Genomic DNA, 16415 nt, shown 5'->3' with positions numbered 1-16415 from the left:
ATATCTGACGTCACTCGGAGTTGGTTTTTTTAACTCGCGATATCAGGGCGCCTGGACTGATACACTTGGGTTAAAACACCCTTCCAGAACGGTCCTCTAAGCCGATGTCCGAGTATTAGAGGAGACGGCTTTAGGGAGACGTTCCATCCATATCTTCTGCTTCTGCCTTTGGGCTTCTGCGCTCGCTTAAAGCCCTTAGTGACGCCGCTGAGGTCCCTTTGAGGAGCCTATGGCACTTACGCAATTAGCCGGTTAGCTGGAGATTCTCATGATTTAGTTCTATACTTGGACAATTGACACTCGAAACCTGCTACCTTCCAAAGCTGTAAAGTCTGGGCCAGGAGCCATTTGACACGTCGATTCTCTTTCTACAAACGCTAACGCTTTGAAAATGTATGGGAATGACATTTACTATCGACACGTGTCACGTTCACATGATCAAGTTGTCGATCGGATCTGTCATTCCCATAGATTTTGTAAGTTTGTGAAGCGTTGGCATTTGTAGAAAGAGAATCGATGTGCCACATGGCTACAGGTTCAGACTTTACAGCTTTGGAAGGAACTCCATAAATGGCTACCATACTTACCTATTATGGTGGGATAACAAACATTCAGCATTCATATAATGAGGTATGTCTCGCTATCGCAGGCTGTACTTCTAATATGAAAGTCAAATGAATTTAAATTGAGTCTCCAACCGTGTCACCGTTTGTTTTATTTTCTTACAAAGAGAGTGGAATTTTTTGGTGAACTTACATTATTATTCTGTCTGTACCTACTCTGGATACATTGACAACACGTAATAATTCTTCGTTGGACCAGTTTGCCTATGTGGCTTCGGATCACGGTCCTGGGTTCGAGTTTAGGACGGACTATAAAATGTTGAGTTTTCTTTCTTTTTGCGAAAGTTCTCAGCTCGAAGTTGGGTGGTGACACCCTTATGCCTCGTAGCACGTTAAGCCGTCGGGCTCCGGTCATTATCAACGACATGATAGCATTGGCGTATCTAGGATTATTCATCATTATCAACCCATATACGGTTCACTGCTGAGCTCGAGTCTCCTCTCAGAGTGAGAGGGGTTAGGCCAATAGTCCACCACGCTGGCCCAATGCGGATTGGCAGACTTCACACACGCAGAGAATTATGAAAATTTTCTGGTACGCAGGTTTCCTCACGATGTTTTTCCTTCACCGTTTTGAGACACGTGATAATTAAGTTCTTAAAATGCACACATCTGAAAAAGTGGGAATTGCATGCCCCCGATCGGATTTGATCCCACACACTCCGGAATCAGAGGTAGAGGTCATATCCACTGGGCTATCACAGCTCTTATTAGTATTGTTAGTATCATAATAGAATTCCATATCGGTAACCCAGAATCCTATGGTGGGCACAGGTCCATTCTAGGGTCGGCACTGCCTGTATTTGTACAAAGTTTTTACAACAGCAATAGTATAGATAAAAGGGTATTTGTTAATTTGAGTCCAGTTCTTTGTTAGACAGCGTGGAAACTGTCGCTCGCGTTAGTGATTTTGTGCAATAATGTTTTATGTTGTAATTATTGATCATAAATTGTTGAGAGACGTGATAACCCAGTGGATATGACCTGGGAAGGTGTGGGTTCGAATCCGGTCCGTGGCATGCACCTCCAACTTTTCAATTGTGTGCATTTTAAGAAATTAAATATCACGTATCTCAAACGGTGAAGGAAAACATCGTGAGGAAACCTGCACGCCAGAGGATTTCTTAATTCTCTGCGTGTGTGAAGTCTGCCAATCCGCATTGGGCCAGCGTGGTGGACTATTGGCCTAACCCCTTTCATTCTGAGAGGAGAATCGAGCTCAGCAGTGACCCGTATATGGATTGATAACGACGACGACGACAAATTGTTTAGTGTGAGTATGGAGAACATGTCGGGTAGGGGAAGAGGTTTTAATGCATTCTAAAAGGATCTCTAAAAACTACACCCAAGGTCACAAGTCCTGGGACCTGCTCGAGGTGTTTCCTCTACCACAAAATGATGTACACTGTCTGTCGCTGCTACCCACACGCTATGTTAGCCACTGACGATCAAGTTAATGGTGTTTCAATAAAAGACGTATTAATTCTTGTAGACCATTGTATTTCGCCATAAGCCGGAAGCAAGAAGGACTTTGGTGTTGCTAGCACACTTTACAATCTTATTCATATAACTTATCATAGACAACTTATGATAGACAATAATATACGACACAAGTAAGTCAATGTTGGTCGCGAGTCGATAATATACAACACAAGTAATCTCAATGTTGGTCGCGATGTGCATGACATCATGCCGATCGCGACCAACACACGTTCAGTTCTATCGGACGTCAAGCCGTTGCAAACATGTGAGATTACTTGATCGTCAGTGGCTGACAATAAACAGACTATCCGACACTTATCTAAAAGTGGTAAAACGAACTTTCTGTGAATATATGTACCATATTAGATACCTAATCTCAATGTGCATGACATTATACAGACTATCCGACTAAAGGTGGTAAAACTAATTCTGCTTTATGTGACTTATGCGTTGGTTAATATCCTTGTGTTGATCTCGCATGCTTTATGCTTGCCTTGGATGACTGTGCATGTGCTTTATGTCTCCGGAAAGGTGTGGAAGGAGTCCCTGCGCGCCATCACACACAACAACAAAATCAGCAATGTCTGTCCGAGGACTACTCTCATGAAACAGTACGTACCCGGTACCATGCTATGCTAGCCACAAACGGTCAATTATTCTCACGTCCCTGTAGCACCCAGGACTATAATTGATCGTGTATTGGTCACTGCGTACATGACTTGTATAGTATGACGCGTGGGTACCGCAGTTTGCTTTTCAGTAATGTGAGAATAATTGACCGTTTGTGGCTAGCGCTACGTGTTTTTAGCCGATTTCAAAAAAGTGCGTTAGCGGTTAGGTTTGGTCCGTTTGTGTGGAATAAGTAGAAATAGTTTTGACGTTCTCTGTGGCGCAGTGGCATGTATTTCCTCGGTATATTTACAAGACGGAGGTCCTGGGTTCGATCCCTGGCTGGGCCGATTGAGATTTTCTTAATTGGTCCCGGTCTGCTAGTGAGAGGCTTCTGCAATGGGTAGTTACCACTCCACCGACAAAGACACACCGCCAAGCAATTTAGCGTTCCGGTACGATGTCGTGTAGAAACCGAAAGAAGTTTGGATTTTTATCCTCCTCCGGTTATGTTAGACCGCTTCCATCTTAGATTGCTTCATCGCTTACCATCAGGGAGATTGTAGTCAAGGGCTAACTTGTAAATAATAAAAAAAATGTAAAAATTGTATTCCTTATAATGAAAGGCCAGCCATACACGATCAAGTTCGCCATCGAGTCTACAGCGCGCTTAGGGATGTGGGCAGGGAAAAAGATAAGATAGATAGCTATAGATAGACAAGAAGATATCCTTAAGGACCACATGATACAAGCTTCCAAGCGTGTGTGCATCTAAGTGTATGTAAGTTTGTATATATGTTTGTCTGCGCATATCTCATATAAACAAATGGGATTTCTGTATATGGACTAGATATACTCCAATGTAAGTTTTATCAAAATCGTCAAGTTAGTTTTTGAGATACAGAGTTAAAAGTGTTTGAAGTCGGTTGAGTTTTATAAATTGTGTAGTTTGAAGCAGGTATCAGATTTTCTATTTTCGCTGCGGCTACTAAAACAGTTTGGCTGAAATTTGGTATAGAAATAGATTTTACTTTGAATGAAAACATTGGTCACCCCGGAAAATCCAAAGCTCCCACGGTATTTGTGAAAAACTGAAATCCACGCGAACGAAGTCGCGGGCGTCCGCTAGTTGTACTATAATCGTAAAAATAAAAAAAATATATTCCTATAGCTTGGCAACTTCGTTCGTAACATTCCCGATGGTCCGCGCGGGCCGGGGGGCGTGTAGCGATGAATGAAAAACCCACGACTGATGCACCTTACATTTCCCGCACGCACGATTTCACACCCGCGCAGTCTTTCCCCCCGTCGCCCACATATCATGGGAGTGTCATCAACGAAATTGCCACGTAAATACATTCTATTCTGTAGGTAGGCTTCCTAAGATTCATAGACATTGGACATTATGTGTTTTTTGTGTATAAAGATTATTTAGAGAGCTGAGACTAACGATTTTTCATTTTCCAGTTGGATGCGCCTGTCGTTCCTAACTGACCCAAAGGGCAAGGTTCCAGTTAAAGTGGTCGCCAGAACATTCGCCTCGGGGAAAACCGAAAAGTTGGTCTACCAGTGCTTGTCCGACCTGGGGCTACCTGCGGGGAAGAATGAAGCGATGGAGAAAGAGGCTTTCACCTTTGACAAGTTCTACGCGCTGTATCATAAGATCTGTCCGAGGAACGATATTGAGGAATTGTTTAGATCTATGTGAGTAGCTGGATTAAAAGCCTCATGGGTTTAACCGCGTAGTGACTAAGCCCTCATTCGCACGAGAGCTTTTTTAACGGATGTTATAAAAACGTTCAAATACAACAAATGCTTTCCCAAGAATATGTTACACACGATAGCGATTTAAAACACGACGCTTTTTTTCGAGCAGTGTTGCATTTTCAATTCTTCTTCTTATTTGAACGCTTTTTAACGCTACACCACCGATGACACCACAACAAAAAGTAGCACATAAAACGTTAATATTTTATAAATGGATCCCTTTAAATCGAAAGATAGTTGAAAAATAGATGTTTCCAGGCCCATATTATTTTATACATACCGAGTGAAAAATATCATCCCCACTTTACATGTAGGGAAGATATCCTAAAATAAAATATTTTTCAACAATTCACTTTACGACTTTGTTGACATTTTTAATGTTCATATTACTACATATTTCAAGTAATAGTGTCTGCGCTAAACTACAAACGGACATGGCGAAACTAAAAAGGGTTCCTTGTAGACTACGAAACCCCAAAAAAACAGAAAAAAATCAGTCCTCTATTACGTCATTGTCAGCCATTATCAACGACCACTGGTCGTCCGACAAACATAACCTCAAACTCTGAGAGCTCTGTAAATTAATTTATCGAATCACATCGTTTCGGATTTTACCCCTCAAAGAGATTTAAAGCATAGCTCTCTCCGTAGCACAGCGGCCAACATCAACTGACATCAACTCCTCAAATTCCAGTACGCAAGGCAAGTCGGACCGCATCAACCTAGAGCAGTTCGTCAACTTCCTGAACGAGAAGCAGCGCGACCCGCGGCTCAACGAGATCCTGTACCCGTTGTACGATGAGAAGCGAGCCATCGAGATCATCACCGACTATGAGCAAGAAGAAGAAGCTAAGGCTGCCAGTAAGTTGGCTTTACTTCTGCTTTACCACTTTACATCTCTGTAAAAAGGCTAAAAAATAATCAATAAATTCAGTTTTATGCTTGAGCAATTACTTCATAATTGACTACCGTACCTACATATCATCATCATCATTATAAGCCGATGGACGTCCACTGTTGGACTTAGGCCTCTTGCATGGACCTCCAAGCACAACGGCCTCGAGCCGCCAGCATCCAGATCTTCGGCTTCCTGGAATCCGCTTGATGTCCTCGATGTTGAAGTGGCAATGGGCAGGCCACATAGTTCAAAGAGCCGATGGGGGTCCCAAGTTGCTGGAATGGCGACCCCGCACTATGTGGACCGAGGACATCAAGTACTTACCTATGGTAGGAACAAATGCTGACAAACTTTCAGCTTTCGTAAAACGATGTTTGTATGACTACCGCAGGCTTTTAGTCCATTAACACTAGGGACGCATCTATAATTGTAGATGACTCTTATTTTCAGAAAGGAGGACTCTTATTTATGATGCTAGAGTAACAACTTCCCTTTAATAATGAAGAGTTGATTTATTAATCGGAGTAATAGACGAACTATAATGCACCCAAAGCAACAATGTCAGCCTAATCCGACTGAAAATGCTCTACGTACGTTTCCGAAATCATAACAATCTCAGGGGATGTTGAATATCCAGCGTTTAGTTGCAACGTGATCAGCTTCAACTTTTGCCTATACCCTTTAATATTTTCCAGAATGCCTCACAAAAGACGGTCTCATCCGCTACCTGATGTCGGACGAGAACGCGCCGGTGTTTCTGGATCGGCTGGACTTCTACATGGAGATGGACCAGCCCTTGTCTCACTACTACATCAACTCGTCCCACAACACCTACCTGTCGGGTCGACAGTTCGGCGGCAAGAGCTCTGTTGAAATGTACCGACAAGTACTTTTAGCTGGCTGCAGGTAAAGTGGATATTTGTTACGGAACTCGTCCGAGGAAGTGTAATCGCAATGCTTATCCTTCCACCAAAAACAGTCAGTCGGTCTTAGGGGTAATATTGCGGGTGTTAACTGCTTCCATGGGTCAGCTACGGACAATGAGCTCCAGTGTTCGAATCCCGGGATTTGACCGTTGGTCCTGCGCCTCATCTTCCGGCATCTCAATCACCTGCACCCGTCGTGTCGGTCTGCCATCTCATAGGCTAGGCTAGGCAGACTATAACAGTGAGGGAAAAAAGAGTGTACCAGTGCTTGCACATACTAATACACTGTAATATCTCCTGCGGATTTGGTTAATCTCACCATGAGATTGGCCAACCTGGCCTAAAAAAGTCCTGTCGGAAGCATAAAACGTGCGGTTTAGTACCTATGTCTTGTGTTCAGATTGATGGATATGAAAACTTATTGTAAGTTCCTTTTTCCATTGCATGTTTCGCCATTTATCATAAGGTGAACCATCTGTTTGGTCCGTCAATTAAAATAAACCTACATGCTATTAAAAATCCCTTGGGAAGTTTAATTAACAAAATAAGCTACAAGCAAGCAGCAAGCCAATATATCTCATTAACCCTTATAAGGACCATTAAGGCTTAAGGATTCATTGGTAATTTTAGATGTGTGGAACTTGACTGTTGGGACGGCAAAGGCGAGGACGAAGAACCAATCATCACCCACGGCATGGCGATGTGCACCGATATCCTGTTCAAGGACGTCATCTACGCGCTGCGTGACACTGCCTTCGTGACGTCAGACTACCCCGTCATACTATCCTTCGAGAACCACTGCTGCAAAGCGCAGCAGTACAAGCTCGCCAAGTACTGTGATGAGATCCTTGGCGATCTGCTACAGAAGGAACCTCTGCCTGATTATCCTGTAAGTTCTTTTTGTATATCTCAAATTTAGAAGATGATCTAGGATCTTTATTTCTCAAACGAATAACTGAAAATAGACATTCAAAAAATTAACTGAACTTACAGACTGTTGAAGTTGTGTGAACCATGAAGTGATACTTGACAACTGACGAACTACAGATTCTACTAGCGGAGACCCGCGACTTCATACGCCTGGAATTCAATATTTCACAAATCCTGTGGGAACCATGGATTTTTCCAGGATCAAAAGTAGCCTATTTGTTAATCTAGAGTAAAATCTATTTCCTTTCTAAATTTCAGCCAAATCGCTTTAGTAGCCATAGCGTAAAGGGGGAACAAACATACACATTTATATACGCACCCACTTACATACAAACTTTCGCCTTTATAATATTAGTGTGATGAGTGTGCATTTTACAAGGTCCTTTTAATTTATAACCTGCTAAGTCTGTCTTTTTGACACCCACTAAAAAGACCGTGACCACGACATACCTAGAGATCTCATTTATTCCAAATAATAAAATTTATTAAATGTCGACCAAGAACGCGGCGTAATCGCTCTCTATTTCAACTCCGTCTCTCTAGTGGTCCACAATATGTCTCACAAATTCTCTTCACACAATATGTGGTTGATGCAATCTATGCCTACAGAACACACACCAACTGAACACAATTTTTATAACGTATGGTTTAGAAACCCCGTTGCTTTCAGCTGGAGCCGGGGCAGCCACTGCCTCCGCCGTCGCTTCTGAAGAGGAAGATCATGATCAAGAACAAGCGAATGAAACCCGAGGTGGAGAAACAGGAATTGGAACTTTTCCGTCAAGGGAAGTTCGTCATTGAGGACGAGGTCAAGGAGGACGCTTCCGCGGCACCCATGCCTGAAAAGAAGGTGAGAAATATAAGCACAAATGTGAGGATTGTGAGGAATGATCTAAAAATATTCTCGAACCCGAGATGGAGAAGTTTAAAAATCCTCATGGACACCCATGTTGGGTAGTGCCGGACTCTTACCGGCTAAAAACCCCTCCTACCTTCTAGACGTTTGGTGTTCCTGCCATAAAGCCTACCACCAACGTCGCGAGTCTTACTTCCCATTCTCTCTTTCATCCTTCTCCTTGATCTTCATTATAGTGTCCAGATAATTCCTAACTATATTCCATTTCTCACTGCATTCCAGCATTATATTTATTATATTATCTGCTGTCATCTCTTGTCCTAGGTCCTTCGATACTTCCTCTCTTTCAGCTCGGAACCGAGGGCAGGAAAAAATTGTATGTTCTGCATCATCATTGGGGTCAATGCAGTACATGCAATTGGAGCTCTCCGTTTTTTTGATGCGTGTTGTATACTGCTTAAAGACCCCATGACCTGTAAAGCACTGAGTCATTCCGAATGTAATGCTCCCATGTTTTCTGTTTACCCAGCTCTTAATATTCTTGATCAGCCTGTGAGTCCAACGACCGTTCGCAGATTGATCCCACTCCTTTTGCCACGCCTCTAACGTCTTTTCTCTGGCCATACTTCTTTCCTCTGGCATTTCCATCTTGTATGTTTTTGACCTTTCCCGAGCCAGAAGATGGATCGGAATAAGATTTGCCAATACAAGAGCAGCATCAGTAGAAATGGTTCTGTAAGCGCAGCATGATCTTAATGCCATGGTTCTCTGAGAGCTCAGTACCATTTTCCTGTACATGTCTTTATCCATGGCCGTCACCCATATAGGCGCCGCATACATTACCACAGATTGCATTGCCAAAGCTAATGTTCTCCTTTTTTGTGAACTTGGTCCTCGAGTGTTAGGCAGTAATGAAGACAATGCTCGGGTAGTTTTATGGGCCTTTTCACAGGCCATATTTAAGTGCTTGCTGAAGTTCAGCCGTGAGTCCAGAGTAACACCCAGATACGTTACAGTGGGAGTGGGTACCACCGGTGTACTACCGCACGTGAAATGGATATCCGCACGTAGTCTTCTATTAAAGATAATGGCCACAGTTTTTTCCGGAGCAATTTCTAGCCGATTATGCGTCATCCATAGCATCACACTATACAGGGTCTCGTTACCTTTTCTTACCAGATCTATACTATCTTTAGCAGTCACTGACACTGCTAGATCATCTGCATAGCAGACTAATTTAACCCCCTCTGGAACATCTATTGACATAACATCGTCGTATAGAATGTTCCACAGGGTTGGGCCGAGAACGGAACCTTGAGGGACACCACCTCCGATAGCAAGTTTGGTTTCCTTGTTAATTTGAATAGCTCTCTGCTCTAGATAGTCTATAATGCTATTTACTAAGTACTTGTTAACCTTTTTTATTTTTAGTTTAGCTATTATTTTTACCCAAGATGCCGTATTAAATGCATTTCTCACGTCTATTAAGATCAAGCCGTTCCATTGGTTTTCTACTTTGGCAACTCTTGCATATGATACAACTTGCTTAATAGCGCCAATGGTTGTTCTACCTTTTCGGAAGCCAAACTGGTTATCATTGAGACCACCTTTTTCGTCTATATCTCTTATTAGTCTGCTATTTAGGAGAGTCTCATAAACCTTAGCCAGAATATTGATCAAGCAAATTGGTCGATATTTAGTAGGATCCAAGGGCTTCTTCTTTGGTTTGTCGATCAGAATAAGTTTAGCTAGTTTCCAGCGTTCCGGAAACTTCCCACTTTCCAGGAGTCCGTTGAATAGTGTGAGAAAGTAGGTAGAATATTTTAATATGACTCTTTTTACGACTTCTGGGGGCAGAGAGTCAGGGCCTGGCGCTTTTCCCAGTTTTATTTTATTTGCCGCTCTCTTGATGTCCCCCTCGCAAAACTTCAATCCTTTTAGATCGTCTCTGTTTTCATTTACTTCTTCTATATTTATTCTCTCTTCTTGTGTTGTTGTAAAAAGCTCTTTGAACACATTAATCTTTTCTTTGAGAGGTAAAGTTCTTTTTGGATTTGGTAGTTGGAGTTGGCTTTTTACTATTTTGTAGGCTCCACCAAATACGTCATCTTCTAAATTGTCACACATATTGCCCCACCTCAGTTTTTTTGCAGAAATTATTGCCCATTTCAGTTCATTTTTATGGATTTTATAGTCATGCTTCAGATCTTCTCTTCTTTGAGTATTCTTACATTTCTGAAACTTCCTTCTTTTTATTCTGACATCCTTTATTTTCGCCTGAATACTTTCAGTCCACCAGTAAGGTAACTTATAATCGACGTTACATCTGATTTTTGGGGTACTTTCCTTGAAAGCTATTCCTAGAGCATGGTCACATTCCTCATGATTTATTTCCTTCCCAAGTATTGTTTTTTCAAAGATTTCAAAAAAAATATCCATATCAGTCTTTCCAAACGTATATTTTGGTTTGTCTTTTATTTTTTCCTCAATCTTAGTTATGATGATTCTATGATCACTCATAGGAACATCATCCTCGAGGACTGACCATGTAATATTCTGTGTGGGCAAGTTATCACTTACAATAGTGAGGTCGATGTATGAGACTCCGTTTGGGCGTACGCAGGTTGGCACTTTTCCGTCATTGAGAATGTTGAGCTCTAGGGACTGCGTCCACTCCAGCAGGTCAATGCCTCGTTTTGTTGTGTCTTTACCTCCCCAACAGACGTGTTTGGCATTAAAGTCCCAAGTTATTATAAATTCGTTTGTAAGACATGCCAGCATCCTAATGTCATATTGGATGTTTTCCAAGTGGGTTAAAAAATCCTCATGGGTACATTTATTTGGGCTAATATACACACTGTATATGGTAGTATTTTTGGTCTCCACACAAATAAAGCAACCCACAGTGCGGTAATTTAATATATCATATTTTTTGCTATAATTAATGATCATAGCACTTAAATCCTCACTGATATATTGATGTTTATTGTTGGTTTTACATTTTGCTAAATTTGGTTCGGTAAAGGCTATGAAATCGCACTTAGTTTCATACGCTACTATCATGGCCATATCGTGGGCAGTGATACTTCTGTTCGCGTTTACTTGGAGGACTATGAATTTGGTTTCTTAGAGAACTCCATGACGTCTCCTTTCTTGTTCTTTCTGGCTTTACTTAGGGCTAGCTTAAAGAATCTACACCTACCACTACCTGCTGGATGACCATTAATGTTGCAATGTGGACAGAAAGCTTCATTTGTGCAGTCTATGGCCTTATGTCCATCTTGAGCACAGTGGTGGCATTTTTGGCTTCTATCCACGCCTGTGCATTTTGGTGCTACATGGTCATATGCCCAGCACCGATAACATTTTGTAACGTCAATTCTTTTTTGAACTCTACAGATACTTAGTCCTATTCTAATTTTGACATTTTCCAAGATTTTATCTGCATCTTTTTCGTTAAGAACTATCGTCGCTATTTGATTACCATTTTTCATTGGTCTTAGGGATCTCACTTCCAGTTGATCTATTGATTGATCTATATTTGCGTCGCATATTGCTGTCTTAACTTCTTCTATGTCTGCTGTACTATCAATATCCCTAATGTGTAGTGTACTTTTTTGATTTTTGACAAGCATCTTCACGTTCTTATTTTGTACCAATTCTTTAATAGTTTTGGACACTTCATCAGCATTTTCTTTAACTCTTACTAATACGTCGCCTCTATTCGTCTTTCTCACTCCTTTGATCTGTTCTAAAACCTCGCTTCCTTTAAGACCAAGTTTTAGCTTTTTTAGTACATGTGCATATGACTCTGTATCTCCTTTAATAAGTATAATATCTTCTGGCTTTCTCGCCGTATTTTTACTTCTTTCTCCTTGCATTCTTTTTTTCGTTCTCAGGAATACTGAGATCTCTGTAGTTTTAAATATTGCTTGGAGGATCTTGCGCATAGTATTAATTTCTATGCCCTGAGGTGCGACAATCGATATTTCCGACATACCAAGATTTTTTGCAATTTCTTTGATTTCTTCACATAAGTTATAAATATCCTGTTGACTTCTTCCGTCTTGCTTATATGGATCATAGAAAAAAACAATTACCCTATTTGTCTTAGTTTTGCTTTTTTCTGTAGTCAGAATTGTTACTGATTGCTCTATTATATTGTAACTCCCCCCTTCACAGATTATCTTGTCTCCTTCTAGCACTTCTGGATATCTATTGATCACCCTTTTTCCGACTCTCGACTGCACTTTTGTATTGTCTTCACAAAAGTATACCACATTGCTGCGGACATCTCTAAATATATCACCGTGGTCTATTATAACATTTTTAAAACTATCGTTTGTCCATTCTAGGTGAAGTTTCGGCAGCAGCTCGTCATAGTTCTTTAGTTCCTGGTCATTGAGATTGAATCTATTGTCAGGGATTTTATTTTTAGCGTATATGTAATCTCTTTCATTTCTTAATTCTTCAAATTTATTTTCGTAGTCTTCTTTAATACTTTTAATTTGAGTTTCTAATTCTGAGACGCGTAGTTCTTGTGTACTCTTGTACATATTAAAATCCTGTTGTAGTTCATAGAACTTTGCCATATCATATTTATATTTTGTGACTGTCTGTCTGACTAGGCTTGTTAAGTCCAATGCAAATTGTTTGATCTCTTGGTGAACTCTCTTATTCCCTCTAGTAAATTTTGCCAGTTCCTCCACCTTAGCCTTAATTTTCTTTAGTTCTTCTGAGGGTTCTATGTCGTTTGGTTGTACCATAGTAGGGCTCGATACTTTTTTCCTTTTCTTTGGCCGTTTTTCTTCTTCTACTCTTCTGTGTTTGATAAGTTTACTATCTTCGTCATCTTCACCGTTATCAGTATTTTCAGAAGCATCGCTTTCAATATTTGTTTCATGTTCTTGTGTTATAGCGAGTCCTGGTGGTGTTCTCTGTACTGTACCTCTTCTAGCGAAAGGGTCTTCAACTTTTTCAGCTTCCTCTCCTTTAAATGGCTTGATACATTTTGGCAAAACGTTGCCCCCCCCAGAATACGAGGGGCAGCCCCTTTCATCAGCCGGAGCTTCCAGGGGACGGGATTCTCCGGCGCGAGAATGCTCAGCGCCGGTACCCGCCTGGGGTATATGTTTTTTTTTGTTGTGCTTCCATGTTATAAATCAAGATCTCTATAGATCTCCTCCTTCCCATCTTTCAAAGAAAAAACAGCCGCCCAATGTGGAACAGACGCTGACCAGACAGCCGCTCGCTCCGAGTACAGACGCTGCCTGGATTTGAGGTCTTCACCTGTAACCCTAGGCAGGGGACCGCGATATTCCCCGCAGTACTGGGACCCCCTCCGAACTTCGCCATCACGTGAGCCGGCCTACTGACTCCAGTGATGCCCACCCCCGCGACGTGGACGCGCCAAAGGAGATTTGTCCAAGTGAAACACAGAGAAGATGTCTCTGTCCTTCCTTGGACCGGGCTAACGGTCTTGTATGACCCCAAGACCGAGGGCTGTAACAATCTACCTACTAAGTGTTTAATGTTTAATCAGGCAGTTTTCCCTTTATTGATAGAGATAACTAGAAATAGATGAAAATATTAAATGTACTGGTTGAGAAGATGCTGATGTTACTGTAAAATTTTATAATTGAAGACTAACGAAAAGAGTAAACATCTCGATTTCGGTGTAAAATGTAGAGACTACGTAGATGTTATCTGGGTGACATTGTTGCTTGCATTAGTTGGTGGAGTTAGTTACTCTAATCAAATAAATTATAAAGCCTTAATAGCTCAACGGTAAAGGGGTTGGACTACTGTCATACCCACTCCTAACAGTATTTTCCAATAAGTTGGAATGGGATTATTTGTTATATTTAAATAGTGTGACTATACATAAATATATTTATATAATTCCGTTCGTCCCCTAGCCGGAGGAGATACCTGTAGAGGCGGAGGCAGCGGCGGGCGGGGACGACGCGCCACCACCAGTGCAGTACACGGGCTCCACCACCAACGTGCACCCCTGGCTCTCCTCCATGGTCAACTACGCGCAGCCTATCAAGTTCGTCAGCTTCGAGGAGGCGGAGAGTGCGTACCCCATCATATGAGCTTTAATCATAATCATATGCACACTATAATAGTGTAGTGCCCCGCCAGGTGGACTGTATTCATAGGACGCTGTTTCAGATACGGCTCGAAGGACCAAAATATGATAAGATTTTCAGGTCGAAATAAAATTCTAATGTATACTTATGAAAACAGCGTGATTGCGCGTGTATTCTTATTTTTCGTGAATTACTGAAGAAGGTACCATTTTTGACATTTTATGAATAGATGTTGGACATTTAGTTTAATAATTTTGGTACCTTTTTTAAACAATTACCTGGGCCTCTATTTTCTAGGAAAGTAGATTTGAAGTCACCCCCAATACACACTCGCAAAGTTGATCGAAAGACGTTATTAAAATAGTGTAGACATGAACTTGCGTAACCACGAACTTTTCTTCGCTTCGCACACCTTCGCCTTTCCTCGCTGACTTTCGATTGTAGTCAATTTTGTCCATTTCAAAGGACTAGAAGCGATCTGAGGTGCGTACAGGAAACACCTATACGCTAGTCAGCTCACTTAGACTTCGTCGAAGCATCAAGGCGAGTAGTGAAATAGTCCTTACCCTACTGATTTCGTTAAACAAAGACAAATTTTCCGAGCTAGTGAAAGGATTAATTTATCACTTTATTTCCTCCACAGAAAAGAACATCCATCATAACATGTCTTCATTCGCGGAGACAACGGGCATGAACTACCTCAAGTCGCAGGCCATAGACTTCGTGAACTACAACAAGCGGCAGATGTCGCGTATTTACCCCAAGGGCACCCGGGCTGACTCTTCTAATTACATGCCCCAGGTGAACTTGAAGTTATAATTTATCTACAATGGTTTTATCTAAATGCCGTTATGCCGTTCTTGCGAGAAATGCATCATATGTGCGATGCATCTTTGTAACGTTTCTTTAGATTGTATCTTTTTATAGTCGTTAGTTTGTTTCTCTCATAGCATTTATTTATTACAATATTACACATACATTATTACTACATATTAGAGAAAACATCAGTCATCACTGGATCAGAATGCTGGCGGCTCGAGACCGTTTTGTTTGGAAGTCCATGCAAGAGGCCTATGTCCAGTAGTAGATGGCCATCGCCTGATGATGATGATGATGACACTTTTTCTTGTATACAGTACATAGTAGCTCGAAGATTACAATTGAACTTTTTGCTCGTCAGGTGTTTTGGAACGCAGGCTGCCAGATGGTGTCGCTGAACTTCCAGACGTCGGACCTGCCCATGCAGCTCAACCAGGGCAAGTTCGAGTACAACGGCAACTGCGGCTACCTGCTCAAGCCGGACTTCATGCGGCGCGCCGACCGCAGCTTCGACCCGTTCGCCGACGCGCCCGTCGACGGCGTCATCGCTGCGCAGTGCGGCGTACAGGTGAGGTGCCATAAAGGCCTAGTAGACCTAGAAAATAAGACAACACGAGACGAGATAAAGACATTCGTTATCAACCCATATTCGGCTCATTGCTGAGCTCGAGTGTACTCTCAGAATGAGATGGGTTAGGCCAATTAAAGATAAGATATACTGTCTTCTAGAAGTAGATGGGCAGACGACATTGAAAGGACGGCTGGAAAACAGTGGAGGAAAAAAGCCACAGATAGAGAGTACTGGTCATCTCTGGAGGAGGCCTTCACCCTCAATTAGAGGGGTTCGCACTAATTTTTTTTTAAACTTTATAAATAAGTATTAAAGTAGTTACTTTACTCAAACTCAAGTTTGAGTTTGTAGTTGTAAAATTGTAATTTATTTTTATAAATTTTATTAACACTATGTATATGTGCTTACTTATGTGCGAAATAAAAGGCTTTTTATTTTTATTTATTATTTATACTGTCTTCTAATAGCGGAAGAATCGAAAAATCCCTCTCTTTTATACAATCGCTACCAGCACGGGACTAACTACCGGACATGACACTGCTCCAACGCTAGATAGCGAGGAATCGCAGTCCATGCAGGGGTACTGGACAAGCAAACTCGTAGGCCTAGATGCCTCTGCTCGGATGAAAGTGAAAGAAGTAACCGGTGGAGCAAGTTCCCCCACGTCTTATATTCAGGCAAAGAGGCCAAGCCTCGAGGCCCGTACCCAAAACTTTCGCTCCGCTGCCCCCTCACGTTACCGTAGACAAGATTTAAGGTAATCTTGTATTGCGAAGCTTAACGCACGATGTCTGGAAACGTCATAAAGATTGCTTTCGGCTATCATAGAATGTAAAAGT

The 16415-nt window shown here is 41.7% G+C and overlaps 1 protein-coding gene across 5 annotated transcripts in view; it reads left to right on the top strand.

Annotated features, from left to right (window-relative positions):
* Positions 1-16415, top strand: part of LOC112048379 (1-phosphatidylinositol 4,5-bisphosphate phosphodiesterase) — a 90392-nt gene that overhangs the window by 59745 nt on the left and 14232 nt on the right. For 2 of the 5 annotated variants that reach the window (XR_008251548.1, XM_052886076.1), the window contains exons 7-14: positions 4182-4418; positions 5176-5342; positions 6075-6285; positions 6936-7194; positions 7906-8085; positions 14010-14169; positions 14830-14987; positions 15367-15573. Coding sequence is in view for 1 of the 5 variants with exons in the window: in XM_052886076.1 (XP_052742036.1) it covers positions 4182-4418; positions 5176-5342; positions 6075-6285; positions 6936-7194; positions 7906-8085; positions 14010-14169; positions 14830-14987; positions 15367-15573 (1579 nt within the window). In the remaining 4 variants the exon portion in view is untranslated. Of the gene's footprint in view, positions 1-2636; positions 2717-4181; positions 4419-5175; positions 5343-6074; positions 6286-6935; positions 7195-7887; positions 8086-14009; positions 14170-14829; positions 14988-15366; positions 15574-16415 lie in introns of all 5 variants that reach the window. The other 3 variants (XR_008251547.1, XR_008251549.1, XR_008251546.1) reach the window with 3 other exon arrangements.

Source organism: Bicyclus anynana, chromosome 16, assembly GCF_947172395.1.
Source record: "Bicyclus anynana chromosome 16, ilBicAnyn1.1, whole genome shotgun sequence".
Classification (NCBI taxonomy): domain Eukaryota; kingdom Metazoa; phylum Arthropoda; class Insecta; order Lepidoptera; family Nymphalidae; genus Bicyclus; species Bicyclus anynana.
Note: the sequence above shows the minus strand (reverse complement) of the source record. Positions and strands in the feature narration are given on the sequence as shown.